The sequence below is a fragment of the Penicillium cosmopolitanum genome (genome assembly GCF_028827165.1).
Source record: "Penicillium cosmopolitanum strain IBT 29677 chromosome Unknown utg000013l:1.0-859999.0:1.0-860633.0, whole genome shotgun sequence".
Taxonomy (NCBI): Eukaryota; Fungi; Ascomycota; class Eurotiomycetes; order Eurotiales; family Aspergillaceae; genus Penicillium; species Penicillium cosmopolitanum.
Window position 1 is genome coordinate 748,313 of NW_026622683.1, and position 15,195 is coordinate 763,507.

Sequence of the window (15,195 nt, forward strand, 5' to 3'; positions counted from 1 at the left end):
CTCTCCAGAGGCAAGATCCGGTATAAAAATGAATGCTCAAGTACATTTCAACTACAAATCAAAATACAAATGAAAGTAGTACACAATTGAGTACTTGACACCATGATCCTTAGTATCATTACCATGCATGAATAAAATAAATTGCAAAACCACAGTTAAAAACGGATCTGACCTAAACGCCTATTGCCTATACAAAATGCGCAATACCTGCCAATCTGCCCGATGGTCCCATTCCAGCCAGCATAGTCACTTAAAAACATAAACTTCAAAAACTTGAAAAACGCCCCCGATCCCATTAGAAAAATCAACTTATATGTATGATGATATGATGGATGTATGCATCATCCAGACCAAACCAAACGCCGCCCATTACTGCGAAACACCTTCTTCATATACACGTTCATAAACAGCTCCATGGCAAAGCCAATCCACCTCCCGAACCTTCTCAAGCTCATCAACCAGTTTGCCGACCTCATTCACAAACTCCGGCATTCCCGCACCAGCAAGGCTCTGGCTAGCTGTTGTCGTTGCCCGGACTCGCTCTGAGGCACTAGACGCACTGAGACGGGAGAGGACGTGGCTTCGTAGGCGGGAGAGCATTAATTTTGCAACGGGGTCTGAGAAACTAGGCGCTGACGGTGCATTTCCGTTTCCTCCATTCTCAGCGAGTCTCGAGAGATCCGGATTAATTTGCACGGACTGCGGGGCAGCGGTAACGGCAGCTTTAGCAACAGGAGCCAAGACCCGGCGAATCGTCGAAGAAAGTTGTGCGCTGGCATTTGGTGGCATTGGGTGTGTGGACTGTAGAATGGACTGGACACGCTCGGCACTTATTTCATTAAAGTCCAAAGACATGATTCTGTCAGCCTCAGCCTTCCAATGGGAGCGAGCATCTCTTTTCAACAAATTTTTGGCCGTCAGTAAGATCGACGCGGTCGCGACGATTTGGAAAGCTTTGGCGTGTAATCGCTCCAGACGTTGCTGATCAAGTACCAATGTCTCTGGAATTAGATCTTCAGAGACAACGGCGTTACTCAGGACCAGATCTGCGATACCGTAGGCGTAGACTCGTGATGCGGATGGTTGAGGATCGCCGTGGATACTCTCCGGATCTCGTTTCTTCATTTCATCAATAATCATCTTGCGATGGGTTCGCCAGAAGCGGCGTGTTTTGCTTAGACCGATTGAGCCATCGGTAATGCCCTTGTCGAAGGTTCGTTGCTCGTAACCCGGTGCTTCTTGGATTAGTTGGGGTGCTGCAACTTGGATCATGAAGTTTGTATGATCTAGCGATAGTAGGTCGATTATTCCCATCAGTCGGGCCAGCTTGTCAATGGCGTCTCCTGAATTGTCTTCGGCAAAAGCTTTGACTGCGGGATCACGGTATGGAGCGCACAGACGGGGCAAGATATTGTTCATGAAATCGAAAAAGTTCTCATAAGAGAAGCTTCCCGCTTTGCACTGGCTTTCAACCAGTTTTGGATCCAGTACTTCGCTGATGAGTACGTAGAGCGAGTTGCCGGGTCGCAGTGAGCGCAACAGTCGGTCCTGAATGACAGTGGCCATGGCAACAGTCCAGCCGGTGCCATGCCCTGCTTCGACATCCTGCCTCATTTGCTCACACATATGTTCCATAATTCTTTCCCGGGGACCCGTGTATGAATTTTCCTCGATCTTAAACTCTTTGTTTAGGAGTAGTTCATGAACTAGCTCTCGGTTATCAGGTAGAGCTGTGAGGATCTTGGTAAAGCGTTCGTGTGGGGATGTGCGCTGCTTCTCGAGTTCGTGAAGAACTGTGGAATCAATGTTGTTGAACGATTCACTGATGGGAGATGTGACGTTTTCAGACAAAACATCCGTTGACGAAGCTTCAGCCACCTCGGCGGATCGAGGGATAGCTTGCTTAGAGGAAGACCGCCTCTTCTCTCGCTTTGCCTTCTTGAGCGAGACCCGGATCATTTCCATGGCACGATCAGACCCCGCGAGGCGCTTGAGTCGAGCTAGAAGTAGAATCTGGTTCTGTCGAATACCCTGTCGATAATCCTCCGCAACGCCACCAGCTTGATCATCTTTGACGGTCTGCCAAATGAGCTCCAATTCAACAAACTGCGCAAGCATAATCTCAATCAAGACTGTTGAATCATGCGACTTCCAGGCATGGAAAGCCGAGAAAAACACATTATGAGACTCGCATAGTATTTGAAGATCCGCGGTGATAACTGTCGGCGAACAGCAACCGGACGAAAGCAACGCAGTAACCTGGTCAAAGGCCACGAGGAGCTCCCGAGCCTTGGAAATAAGATCCTGCTCCTGTTCACCATCACCACTCAAAACATCGGCCGGATGCGTGACAATCAGGTAGCTGCTGAGGAACGTGCGCACCGCACCACGCTCCCCCATCGCACCACCTTCCATATCCTGCAGCCCGCATAGTCGCAGAACCTTGGTCATAGTATTTAAAACATCCCGATTCGAAAGAAAAGCTCCCACCTTCTCAAAAGACATTTCCCGCACCTGCTCGACAGACAAGTTCAACGCCTTGAACTCCAGCATCACAGCCTTGGCATGATGAGTCCTCCAAACACGCTGGATCTTCCTCGCCGCCGCATCTCGCGTAAGCGACTTGGTCACCGATCGCGACATCTTCTTCTCCTCCGCAACGGGCAAACTACTCGTACGCTGACGACGATGAGTCTGCTGATAAGCCGTCCGTCTCTTCTCAGCCTCCGCCAACTTCTCCGCCATTTCCAGACGAATACGAGCGTGTTCAGCGGCCTGTTTCTCCCGCTGATCTTCAGCCTTCTTCTTCGCCCGTTTAACCTGGTCCTCGCACTTAGCCGCAATGTCTGCAAGGAGGCGTTCCCGGGCTTGCTGGGCAGCCAGCGCTCGTTCTTCGATATGCAAGTTCCGGGTAGCCGCCTTTGAAAGCGCGGCGCGCAATCTCACCTTCTCTGCATGTAGGGCGCGATCGGCCAGTCGCGCCTTGCGGGTTTCGATAATGGTGGTTCGGCGGAGGTGTTGGGCGATATTGTCGGCGCTTGTCGAGCCGTTTGAGGAGGCGGAGTGTATGGATGAAATTGAGCTGCGGCGTGAGGAGGCGGTTGAGCCGCGACGGACTTTACTGCTGCGGCGGTAGAAACGTGCGGCGATGTGTGGTGGGAGTGTTAATGGTGGTGCGGCGGGTTCGTCGGATAGCATTTCCACGTCTGGCTCGCTGACGGTTTCTGGGGAGAGAGGGGGGTTGGACCCGCATCGGGGAGTTGGATTTCGATATCCGAGTTGCGACGCATCTCGGACAGAGTGAGGAGTGTAGCTCGTGGGCGAAACTGCTGTGCTGTGTTTGCTGTGCTGGTGGTAGGGCTGGTCTGAGGGGCAGCAGTTCGGACTGATAAGCGATTAGGGAAACAAGGGGATAGTCAGAATCGCAGAGACGCGGTTTCACGGAGTGCGCAGAAGTAATAGATTCAGTGTCGCAGTGGAGATCTTATATGAATTCTCAGGATCTTGAAAGGAGGAAGAGTATGGAAGCCTGAAACTGGGGGAAAGGAGTGTGCTCGTGGCCGTGGGTGTGCTCGTGCTCGTGCCCGGCCGGGGTTGCGGAGGGATCTGTGCAGTGTTTCAGAGTGAAGGAGGGAAAGGAGAGATTAAATCAGGGAACCCCAAGCAAGAGAAACAAGGGATAGAAGAAAGAAAGTTGACCGGACTCGAACTCGCAAGAACGAAAGCAGTCAAGCAGTCAAGCAGATCTCCCCGTTCAAGCAGATGGAATCCCACCGCAAGCAGCAGAAGACGTCAACAATGCTTAGCTAAGCTGATCAAGCAGTATCACAGTGGTGTAGGGAGTATAGCAAGATAGGTTTATGATAATATATTATACATTATATATTATACTAGTATTTAATCTAGATTTATTTTATTGAAGATAACTGGAATACCTGCTCCAATTACTCCCACTCGTTCTGTCTAGTTGATCCTCGTGTTTCTATACTTCGCAGATGCAATTAGTCAGACAGCCACGCGTGCTTATTATGGGGAATATGTACTATTACTTACGCAATAAATATATTGAGTAGCACATGCTTGGCTGTTTCAGATCACCTGTTTGATCGTCATGATCTCATCATTTCATCTCATCTCATCCCTGACAATCATATACCCTCCAGGGCTGTGGACTGCTGACCACCGAGCCCTATATTTACGTTTTACACATTACACATTACACATTACACATTACACATTACATTTGAATCACGATATACCAGGCTAAAATCCCATTTGCAATTCTCTTTTAAAAAAGTAAAATACACGCCGGTGTGATAAAAAAAAGTTCATTACATGCTCATAGCGCCAACGGCCCCAGGACGCTCTGGAGAAAGCGAAACGCCCAGCCAAATTCCTCCCTTCTCCCCATTTGTACTGCCATGTACTGTCATTCAATCAACGCTTGCGAGCTCCACCAGGTCGAGGCTTCATTTCATCCGGCCCCACAGGGTGCAGCATGACCTTGTTTGTAGTCTGCTGAGTATTGGCCGAGTATCCCTTACTCCAATCGTAGCTAACAGCATAAGCAAAGATATTTCCATTGCGGCTGAAAGCAGTGCTGGAAATCGGTCCCTGGACAGACGGGTACCCCTTGAGCCGGTGCTTAGCATCCTTATCCCAGAAATGGAACGTGCCGTCACTACCGGCAGTGCTAAATGTTCCGTGTACAGGGTGGAAGTTGATCGAGTTCACGGAGTAAATGTTGCAGATATCCCGGTTGGCGGGTGGAGTTTCACGGTGACACTTGAACGAGAAGTTGGAAGCAGAATCCTTCTCCTCGACATACTGAATCGCACAACGACCCTCGATACTGCCGACAGCGAAACCGCTCGCATCGGCGAAGCAGCTGACTACCCGCGTCTGCCACTTGAGGGGGGATTGCATGGTCTTGTAGAATTTGGTGGGGTTGTCGAGGTTGACGATGTTGATGTATCGATCCGCGGTACCGATGACTAGCAGCTTGTTCTTAACGTCCATTGTGTAAACGCGGTCCTGACATTCAATTTGTGCGATCGGGTTCGACTGTCGCAGATCCCAGTATTTGACTGTTTTATCCCACGAGCCGGTGACGAGAAGCGGAGACCCGCCGACGGACGGGTTGGGAATCATGTGGACGCTTCGAATGGGCGCATCGTGCGCGGCGACCTGTACGGGGGTCGTAGCTCCGGCGCCTAGGTCAAGCATGCGGGCAGCCTTGTCGGCACCAGCACCGACGACTTTCGATCCATCCTAGAAAAGTACAGCCCGTTAGTTTAGCAGCTCGGGCCGGGGGCAGAGTATATATAGACAAGGGAAAACTTACCGGAGACCAGCAGCAGCTCAAGACAGGGGCCTCGTGCTCGAACAGAGCTTTTCCTTCACTCATGCCTTGTTCGTTAATCTCGTAGATGCGGACCTTCTTATCCCACGATGCAACAGCCAAGTGATCGGAGGCGGGCGAGAAAGCCATGTCAGAGATGCTATCCTCGGGAGGTTGGTTGAGAGTTACATCTTTTGAGATGTCACCTGTCGTATTCGCCGCACCGGCGGACGCGGTCGCAGCGCTGGCGCCGCCGCCAAAGAGAGTCGACATCACAAGGGCGCGCTGTGATTTGTTTGTAAGATGAGGGAGGTGTGAGGGTCGGAATGGGAGAGAAAGTGTGATGAGCTGTAGCGTGGCTCACACTTTGACGAAACCCCAGCGAAGGGTGAAAAGAGGTGTGGGTGAAGGAGGATGGGAGTGTTTGGAGAGAGCTGGAAAAAGTAATTCGTGAAGCTGGTTGAAGCCGGCGAATCTCAAGCGCGATGCCCGGCAGAATGTGTAGACCGCCTTCTGTTTACAACCGCCAACTATAAACACTACTTTTTGGTCAAGAATATCGTATTTTTTGATTAATTCACTAAATTTCAAGTCTAAAGCGATGAATCAAGACGCTCCTCAAAATAGACATGCTCATTGACCACTTTGTTGAACCAGTAGTTTCGTGTCTCTAGTCCCTTGGCCGGATCCTCTAGGCGAATATGAAACTCTCGTAGTAGTTGTGGGACAAGTTTATAAATTTCACTCAATGCAATCTGGAATTTGCTTTCTGTCAGTCAAACTTGAGGATTGCGAATATATGAGACGAAAAGTCTTACATTTTTCCCAATGCAAATGCGAGTTCCAATCCCGAAATGCAGCATCGCCTTTTCCATCTGCGGTGCACCTGCTCCTAACCAGCGATCGGGATTATATTGTTCAGCATCTAGCCCAAACAAATTCTTGTCATACTGAACAACTGCCGGATTCATGCCGACAATATATCCTTCTGGAATATAAACACCATCGATTGTCGTTCCGCCAGGTGGAACGTGTCGAGGCATGGTCAAGCCCACACTGGGGTGTAAGCGCATTCCTTCGTTGATGCATGCTCGCAGATATGGGAGTTTGATAGCCTCTTTATATTTGATAGGCATAGAAAATGAGCCCTCCGCCGTGGCAGTGTCAATTTCACTGGTTAGCTTTCCATAAGCAATGGGGTTTCGAATCAGATGACCCAAAATACTCGACATTGCAATAGCAGTTGTGTCGGCACCCGCAAAACTGGTCACATCGTCAGTAAAAAGGAAGTAAAAAAGAGAAAACCAATAGCAGAAAGAAGAATAGAGCCAGTGTATTCAAAACATACAATGAGCTGTGAGATTCAGCGTATATATGATTCGTATTGAAATTGACCTTCTCTCCTCGATCGGCGCTGATCTCCATCAACTTTCGAATAATATCCCGCCGATCATCCGAATTTTCCTCAATTTCTCGCATTCGTCTATCCATTGCTGTTTTCGACGAGACAGATAAATTGATGATCGCCTCAATAGTCCCACGGAACGATGGACAGAACAATGTGAGAGTTGGGAAGGTCAGCCCAGATAAATAAGAAGGCACGGTACCGGCGATCGTATTCTTGATGCATATTTCATGAATCGCTTTCATATAGTTTCCCACGTCTGTCTTCTCTTTCATGAAGCCAAAGTCTTTACCGAAAAATAATTCACCAATCACGTCAAACGCATACCTTACAGTTGTCATGTCAGCGGCACATTTTCGAACTGTAGATACTAGACACTTAAAGTATCCCAGGTCGGGCAAACTTACATATTCATCCATACAGATAAATCAACCTTTGACTTTTCCTTGGCGTAATTTCGCATTGTGTCGCACAAGACCTGGGTACATGAATTAATTGCATCCTCGGATTCCAAAACACTCGCTATCGAGTAAACATTATTGACAATGCGGCGGCGCTCCGTGTGTGCTTTTTCATCGCGGGTCTGAAAATGGCCGGCATATCCTTTGTTTACTTTCGATTGCCATGCGTCATAGAATTCAGTCTGGGAAGGCGTTAGTAGCTGGATGGACCTAGGCATGCAGAATGAAAATAATCAACTTTATTGAATAGTGGCTTAGTTCCGTATATGACCTAGCGGAGTCAGATTATTATACTTTCTGGCCTCGGGCGATAATCTTAAGAGCAGAACAATACCTTGATGGCGCTGGGATCCGAACAAGAAACCTCATTCGGAGCAATGCGAATCAAATGTCCTGAAGTTTGAGAACATGGGTTAAAATATGACTGAGTAGCCCAGGAGCTTCAAAAGATACCATATTTCTTGTGTAGAGCACGCTGGGTATATTCCATATCGCCTCTACCCGTCTTGTATACAATCCACACTCTACTAATAGATGCGAGAAAGGGGCCTGGAATAGAGCGGAGAGGATGAAAGAAGCGACAGTAAATAATCCATCCTGCCCAGTATACCGATAAGGCTGTGACGACTAGTTGAAGGAAATTTGAACTAATCAGTAGTGTCATCTTTCCCAATTTCTTAGTAGTTGGATGGAAGCGGATTAGAAGTTCGTAAAGACGGGGTGAAACCTTTAAATAAAGTCCAGATAACACCATGGCGTTTCTAAGCAGATTTGTATGGTGCCCGATTGGGGGCCAGCCTTATAGAATGAGGTCATGTCGATCTTTTCTTGTTTGACTAGCATCTCAGTTACCCGATCGAGTTAGTATAGCGAGTGCCGACCGTGGAATGCAGATATCAAGAATTTTGGCTGGGATAATTCAGAATTGTCAATTCATGTAAATAATCTGAATGTATTCAGCCCGCCGTCAATTTTCAGACATAGCAAAATCCCTTTTTACATTATCGATGCTGGGATACAATATGTTGGATTTCGAGACTGCTGTTAGTTGTACGGTTTTAACCCCCAAATACAGCGAACGATAGACGCCACCGGGTGGTAGCATCGTTCCGGCAGAGCCCCATGGCAACATTTTAACTAAAAAAGAAAGATAAATTCATAAAAGTTTCCATATCTGCAACGCTTAGATTATGCAGATCGCAGTGTAAATAGTTTGTGGCTGTAGGAGGTGATCGGCTCTCCAGCTATGTAGTTTCTCATCCTAAATAGTACTTACTATGACGCCTTCCTCTTTGTATGCACGCCGCGGTTCCGGTTGCCGTCTGCGATCTATTTCGATATCAAATCGCACCTGCCAAATTAACGAGACAATCATAAAGAACATCAAAGAAACCTTTGCAAGCAGAAGTGAACTCTTCCTTGTACTCTACTTAAGGTCGATTTATTTGAAGTCTTGATCAGGTCCAAGCCTTGGAGGATCTTCATCTCAGTGGCCGACCCCCAAGGAACATATAGCTTATGAGGGCGTCGACTAGATTGAAGAATCCGATATGAGAGGAGACCTACGGATAGAAGAAGTAGAGGGTGGTTGATTGTCTGCCTCTGCACGCAGTGAAGTCTTATATCACATAAGGCCTTAGTAGTCACACCGCCATTTCGATACCCCGCGGACTATTTCCCCTAGTACAGTACATACTAGTATTTATCTTCAGGCTCATATAACTAGTACTTTGTACCGAGGCCAATATATCCACACTGGCAATGGATGTCATCATATCAAGACCTCTGTTTGGATAACCCAAAGAAACTTCCAGCCTAGAGCAATTAAAGAGGTCGAAACATAGTGTCCATGTAAGGTTGACTGATGGTTCAATATAGATAGCTTGTTAGAAAGCTTATTTTACCTGGGGAATGTGGTACGGTAAAGTCTTGAATGCGACTTTGACATGTCAATTTCAGCTCTTCGGGTAAAAGATCGAATAAGAGCTGAATAGGTCGGCGAGCCGCCTAGACCAAACTCATGGGCGCTAGGTGACCGCCAACCTACAATATCTGCTATCTTATGTTATTTTATTCTTATTTTGTTTTTGTTTTTATTCACTATTTTTTGGTGGAAGGTCCTTTTTTGGTTCGTTGGCTAACCATATTTGCCCGTTTACAGTGATATTTTGCCAACTAAATTTCTTTCCCAAGTACGGGGTGAGAATAGGGTGAGAATCAAAATCAGCGCGTTAGGGTTCCCATAACGATCTCTGATGACAGTAAACATGGGAGAAGAGGGAAGAAGAAGAAGAAAAAAAAAGAAGAAGTCTAGAGCGAACTGAAGCCATACCCTTACTTCCTCTTTCCTAAGTAGAAGCTACGCTCGCATTCCAACTTAGAGCTATGTACTTGCTCGAGGCTGTCGCACACACGGGCTGTTTCTAAAGCAAAAGTTGCTAGCGAAAACGATATCCCTATTCTTGTATCCGTGTCATTTGGGCATTGGCTGCCTTGTTTGGTCTTTAGCCCAATGCCAACGCATAACATAGCCAAGGCGCCCGACAGAATACGGCTTACGAGTCACACCCGGTAAATCAGTTGAACTTCAAAAAGGCTTTGTTGTCTTGAAGTCATAAAAGACTTTTTACTTCTTAGATTACCCCCTGGTTACTGGTTCAAGACCCTATTTATAAGTTTGTCTGAGTTTTGAACGACTGATGGATTTTTTCCAAGCACCATCTAACGGCATTTGCCGAAAACTGCGAAAGTCCAAGCGCCGAGATTGGAACGGGATTGTACGATCTTCATCTCCAGTGCCCCAGAGACAAATTCGTGGAGAGCACCAGGGTTACCTTGAGGAGGCAGAGGATTTAGACGACTCTGTGGATTCAGTTGATCAAACATGGAGATCCTTTTCGAATAAACTTGAATGTTTTCCGGCTTCTGCAACGTCAATTCCTCTGCCCTTCACTGATGCTGGGTCTCCTAACTCTCAGTATGGATGATCCATCCCTCCCACCTCCAATTAATTTCATTTTCTGTAAATTCGCTCTCAGTCTAACACATGGAGTTATCCACAGGAAGAAGGTGTCCAAGATGCTGTGTCCCACGTTAAATCGTCATAAACGCAACACGGACGTTTCGCAGAGCTCGTCATTTAAGACTGCCTTATGCCATTTGACCGATACGACAATGGATGTGTTGCAATCCGATGCATTTAAAGACAACCAACAATTTAAAGACACAAATCGAATTCAAGAGCCCGGTTCCATGACGTTCGAATCAAGCTGGGAGCTTCCACAATTTATTGCCAATGTACCTGACAAGCGAGAAAATTTGCTAAACACTCTCACATTGACTGGATTTGAGAACACGGTTTATGTTGCTACCTGTGGAAGCTATATTAGATCACGATATGGAGAGGCAGGGATTGACATGTTGAGAAAGGTAATTGATGCCTTGGAGGATGATAATGGCACATACGGTGAGAGAAAACCCAGAGAACTCAAAAGTAGGCACGAGAGGCACGATTTCAGGCTAACAAGTATAAAGTGGATAATACTGTAACAATCGAAGTGCTTCCTGGTGGAATCAAAGTGATATGGCCCAACGAGCATCATTGGGATTTGCTCCTGTGGATTTGTTTGACCTTTCGAAGGCCAAATCATGGAATGGTTTCTGTATCAACATGCATGATCAAGGATGAAAGAGTGATTTTAAAACCACTCACACAAGCGAAGGTGCCAGAAGAGACCAGTTGTTGGACTAATCTCTTTGAGACGGCCATCATCGCAATGGATCTTTACATTGAATTTGGCTCGCACATATTTCTGGACACAGACTTTCAGACAATGATACAGCTAGCAGCCGTGGAGTACCCGGTGATGGAAAATCGTGGCATAATACTTATGGGATACTCTACTGCCTCGTCCCAATGAAGCGACTACCAGGGAGTGACACAGTATTTTGGCACCTAGAAACAGGAAATGAAGACCTTCAGCTCAAGCCTACAGAGCTTTTGGGACCAAAGGGGAGATGGATGAAGAGGCGAGCATTGGAGGATCTTCGGTCTCCAAGGGTTCTGATAGGCTGGTGTCAGGAGGCAGTCACATTGCTAGGTACAGAACTCGCCACGACTGTGGATTATTCCGGTATTACCAAATCCAAAAAGTCTACAATGAGATGGGTAGGCGCCAATCTTCAGCTAAATGCAACAACGGCTGCTCCTTTTCAAATCGGGGGTTCGGCAGGCATGGCATTCCAGAGAACAACCAATACTCTCCGATTCGACACCGCAAAAAACTATCGGAAGTGCCTGAATACCAGTGCGATGGAACAGATCATTCTCTACGATGCCTTAGAATCTCGCGCTTGGCTCGTGTCCTTGATCTGCGTCTTCCACGAGATGCTGATTGCCTATTGGCAGAGAAATGTTCCAGCGGAGCAGCGCAAGGACAATATGCCTCTAGCCAGGCCTCACCCCAATGGTGCCTCGGCATCACTAGTCGCTCTACGAGATAATGGGAACTGCATTGTGGAGGGCTCAGATAAAGACCAATTAACCGTTCGAGATATGATATTAGGCTTCTCAATCAACATGTCAAAGATATCGCCAAATCGTCCCAGTCGATCGAAAGTATTTGGCTATGAGTTCATGGACATCGTCATGGAGCCTACAATCGTTCCTCTCAAGAAACGCAGCATTGAAAAAGAAGCGTGGGCATGGAAATCATTGTTGAGTGAAATCAAATGCCTTTTTTGCTCGCAGCTTGGAGATGCCATGCTTGGTTCCAGAAACCCGTCCAAAGAATCCGAGTGCAATAAACTCCCCAAGGGACTAGACTGGTTGGCCACATCTATGCACAGTATTGTGGCTCTTGATTCTCGACACGGTAATTCAAAGTCTATGGGGTATGGGCTCTCCAGTCGACATGTCTGGGTCAAGACCGGAAATCCTTTTGGAAAATGTGGAAATTGTGAAAATGGAGTCTGCTGGACAACCGGATCGTTCTTGCAACGAATACGCTCTACGCACAACTTGAAACTTGAAACTTCAGATAACACACAGAATCAGCGCGATTCTGCAGTTGTGTTTGGCCTCGGACGAATCAAAGCTGACTTTTCATATGATAAGGGTTCTGGTGAAAGTCGGCAGGCCACTTCAGATAATAGTCCGCTCTACATAAGAAGAGAATCAAAATTCTCAGCAGGTGAATATGCGATTCCAAGAAGGGATGCGATTGATCAGGGTCGTGGTGGACAGATATGTGGTAGATTGATGGATGAATTATCAAGATTCCTATCCGGGTCTGTTTGTGAATAGCAATGTACTACCTATTAAGCCATCCCCAAATTTCCCCCCGCAACAGGCCTTGAATTTCAGGATCCATATTCCCATTTTTGGAAAAGAGAAAACTAGTTTCCGGCACCAAATGCCAGTCGTAGTATTCACCGACTTCTACCGCTTGGAACTAGACGAGGGTACACGCAGCTGAAATCTTACAATAAGAAACAACATTCATTAACATAAATATTGGCTTACAATATACAAAGAATAAACATCCAACAATACACTGCTGTCTCCAAATCTTCAGCAATTCAACACTAGTATCTAACGGGTATACCTATACAAAACAAGATCGATGATTTCGGCACCCTCGTATCATTTCTCAAGGTACCACTTCTCAAAGATCCTAAGGTCTTCCGAGTCTATATCACTAATCAAGTATATAGCAATCTATCTAACCAAATTGATAATCTTTACACCCTACGTAGATGTATTTATCTCTATAGGACTAAGACAGTTGCCTATCTAGATAATCTAACTAAAGATCTGCTATATCTTAATCCTATGTACACTAAGGCTCAGAGCAGGTGTCTCCTTTACCAACCTTCTGGTTGAGGACTGGTATGTTGATATCCCACCGTCAGCGTGCTGCACATATGTGAATTGCGTTACAACTCCCTTGATTTGACTCGCTGATCCGAAACCAGATCCAAACACCTTCAAATTGGTTCTTTGCAGTACATGTTTAAATCTGTTTTCGACTCTCCCCATTCATCTTTAGGTTATCACCTATAAACCTAGCTCTAGGCACAAAGCCTAGTATCAATGGATGTTGTATTAACTAGTATATATTGATTTATTTTGTAGTTACTCTGTTCTACAGTCTGTTGTAATTTGATCTCATTTTTTAATCTATACTCCTAAGTTCGGCAAGGGACAGGGCTGCTCCTTCAGGGCCAGCCTTAGAACCTTAGATTGTTATACCTGGCAAAAACTTGTCGTAGTCAGAAAGAGGGGAGGGGATTAAGATGCCTAGGGAGGGGGCTTGTTGACACATACTGCGGGCGACAGGAACACGCAGAATGGACGAATCAGGAGGTGAAGAAATAGGATGCAGTGCTTCCGTTTTGCGACTAAGGTATGGGGGTTAGTACAAGTTTGACAGAATAAAATATATTTTAATTCTGTGCTTGCACCTGACGATACCGATCCGCAATCTCCTCACAGCACCGCCAGATCCGTCGTCGATTCACCAACGGCAGAAACGGACCGGTCAGACCATACTTCGTCCTCGTCTTGGACTCCAGCCACAGATACATCTGCTTATAATCCACCTCCTTCGATCGATCATCCTTCAATTCCTGCACCTCCCAACACCATGCCATGTCCCGCTGAATACGCTGTTTCCAAAACGCACCATGGCGCGTCGTCGCACACACCAACCACGACGCCTGACAGAGCGCGAGAACCGCATCTCCGCACAGGTATCCCACGATCAAACTGGTCACATCATACGGCAGATGTCCAAACGGATCATGAATCACCTTTGCGCTGAGATCCGACTGAGTACTATGGTTCATCGTAACGTTATCAGGGATATGGAACCCCAGGTGAACGGATATTGTCGGACACAAGACCGAGTACTGGTCCATATTCGTTAGAACGGTCTGATATGAAAAGAGAAACGAAGGGAAAGCACTACCTCTTCCCCCGGTATATTTTGCCAATCCTGATCGTCCCCGTGAAAATCCCCGTAGTCTAGGTCCAGCCTCGTAAAACCGCCAATGTCCTGCATCGCCCGGTAGAGGGTCTCCTTTTGGAGTTGATCCGAGTCTGGGCTTCCGGTAATGGCACGGGAAAGCAATTGGAGGCAGTCCCAGTGAAAGGGAAAGACGGGAGGATCATCAAGATCGGAGACAGAGTAACTAGACGTTTGACTTCCTATCAGTCCTAAAAAAGGGAATGTCTGTCTGTATAAATCTACAGACCCGTAAAATTTGGACTCGTCTTCTGGGAGTTCCGGATCTGACTTTCTGTGAGTACCTATTCTTTTCTCCTGTTCAGGGTAAAAAAAAGGTTCCTTACCATTACTTGGATTCACCATGTAGAGCCAATGCTTTTTCAATTAGATTCTACTACTATTCATTCTGTTTCGGAGATGGGCTTGACGTACCCGATCCTCGTACTGAAATGGCGCTATAAAGTATCTACAAACTCTGATGGTGAATACTAATACAGAGAGAAAAAATAAAATAAAGGAGGAAAGCTTACCTCTTCGGTCCCGATCGTCGATGATCTATCCCTACCCCATACGTGGAACTCAACCAGTCCAAACCATCCGCACCCAAGATCCCCGGATCATACGAGTGAGCGTAGTCCTCGCTGAGAACGGAGTTTGCATCATCCTCGTCGGTGTCATTAAGGAGCTCATCACCTGGATCCAGCACCTGAACCATATATCGTTTTCTTTCTTGCCGCCCCTCTTCATCTTCATCCTCGGTTTCGTCATATGGTAATTCGCGTTCCAGCCAGTACTTGCGCCGTGCTACCCGTCCGCGTCGGAGTTTGAGAATATGCGGCACGTCGGAGCCAATATCGCCGCCATGCAGGGAGCAGGAGCAAATGGCACAGAAGGTGTCGAATTCAGCTACCATCGTGTTCCTCGGAGGAGGTAATGAAAGAAGGGAATACGTATGGATAGACATGTGGGGTTGATACG

The 15,195-nt window shown here is 46.9% G+C and overlaps 5 protein-coding genes across 5 annotated transcripts; 1 reads left to right on the forward strand and 4 right to left on the reverse strand.

Annotated features, from left to right (window-relative positions):
* Positions 1 to 369: 369 nt before the first annotated feature.
* N7509_014236 (IQ calmodulin-binding motif domain protein) lies at positions 370 to 3,198 on the reverse strand (the record flags this gene model as incomplete). The annotated part of the gene is made up of 1 exon (XM_056638873.1): positions 370 to 3,198. One exon carries the CDS (start codon positions 3,196 to 3,198, stop codon positions 370 to 372), a length of 2,829 nt encoding a protein of 942 aa, XP_056480862.1.
* A 1,239-nt stretch (positions 3,199 to 4,437) lies between these two features.
* sonA (putative nuclear pore complex protein (SonA)) lies at positions 4,438 to 5,614 on the reverse strand (the record flags this gene model as incomplete). The annotated part of the gene is made up of 2 exons (XM_056638874.1): positions 4,438 to 5,271; positions 5,345 to 5,614. 2 exons carry the CDS (start codon positions 5,612 to 5,614, stop codon positions 4,438 to 4,440), a joined length of 1,104 nt encoding a protein of 367 aa, XP_056480863.1.
* Positions 5,615 to 6,117: 503 nt separating this feature from the next.
* N7509_014238 (uncharacterized protein) lies at positions 6,118 to 7,087 on the reverse strand (the record flags this gene model as incomplete). Its single annotated transcript, XM_056638875.1, has 2 exons — positions 6,118 to 6,604; positions 6,690 to 7,087. 2 exons carry the CDS (start codon positions 7,085 to 7,087, stop codon positions 6,118 to 6,120), a joined length of 885 nt encoding a protein of 294 aa, XP_056480864.1.
* Positions 7,088 to 11,123: 4,036 nt separating this feature from the next.
* Positions 11,124 to 12,512, forward strand: N7509_014239 (uncharacterized protein; the record flags this gene model as incomplete). Its single annotated transcript, XM_056638876.1, has 1 exon — positions 11,124 to 12,512. The coding sequence occupies one exon, from the start codon at positions 11,124 to 11,126 to the stop codon at positions 12,510 to 12,512; it is 1,389 nt and encodes a 462-aa protein (XP_056480865.1).
* A 1,142-nt stretch (positions 12,513 to 13,654) lies between these two features.
* Positions 13,655 to 15,130, reverse strand: N7509_014240 (uncharacterized protein; the record flags this gene model as incomplete). The annotated part of the gene is made up of 3 exons (XM_056638877.1): positions 13,655 to 14,143; positions 14,176 to 14,401; positions 14,748 to 15,130. The coding sequence occupies 3 exons, from the start codon at positions 15,128 to 15,130 to the stop codon at positions 13,655 to 13,657; spliced, it is 1,098 nt and encodes a 365-aa protein (XP_056480866.1).
* Between the last annotated feature and the right edge of the window lie 65 nt (positions 15,131 to 15,195).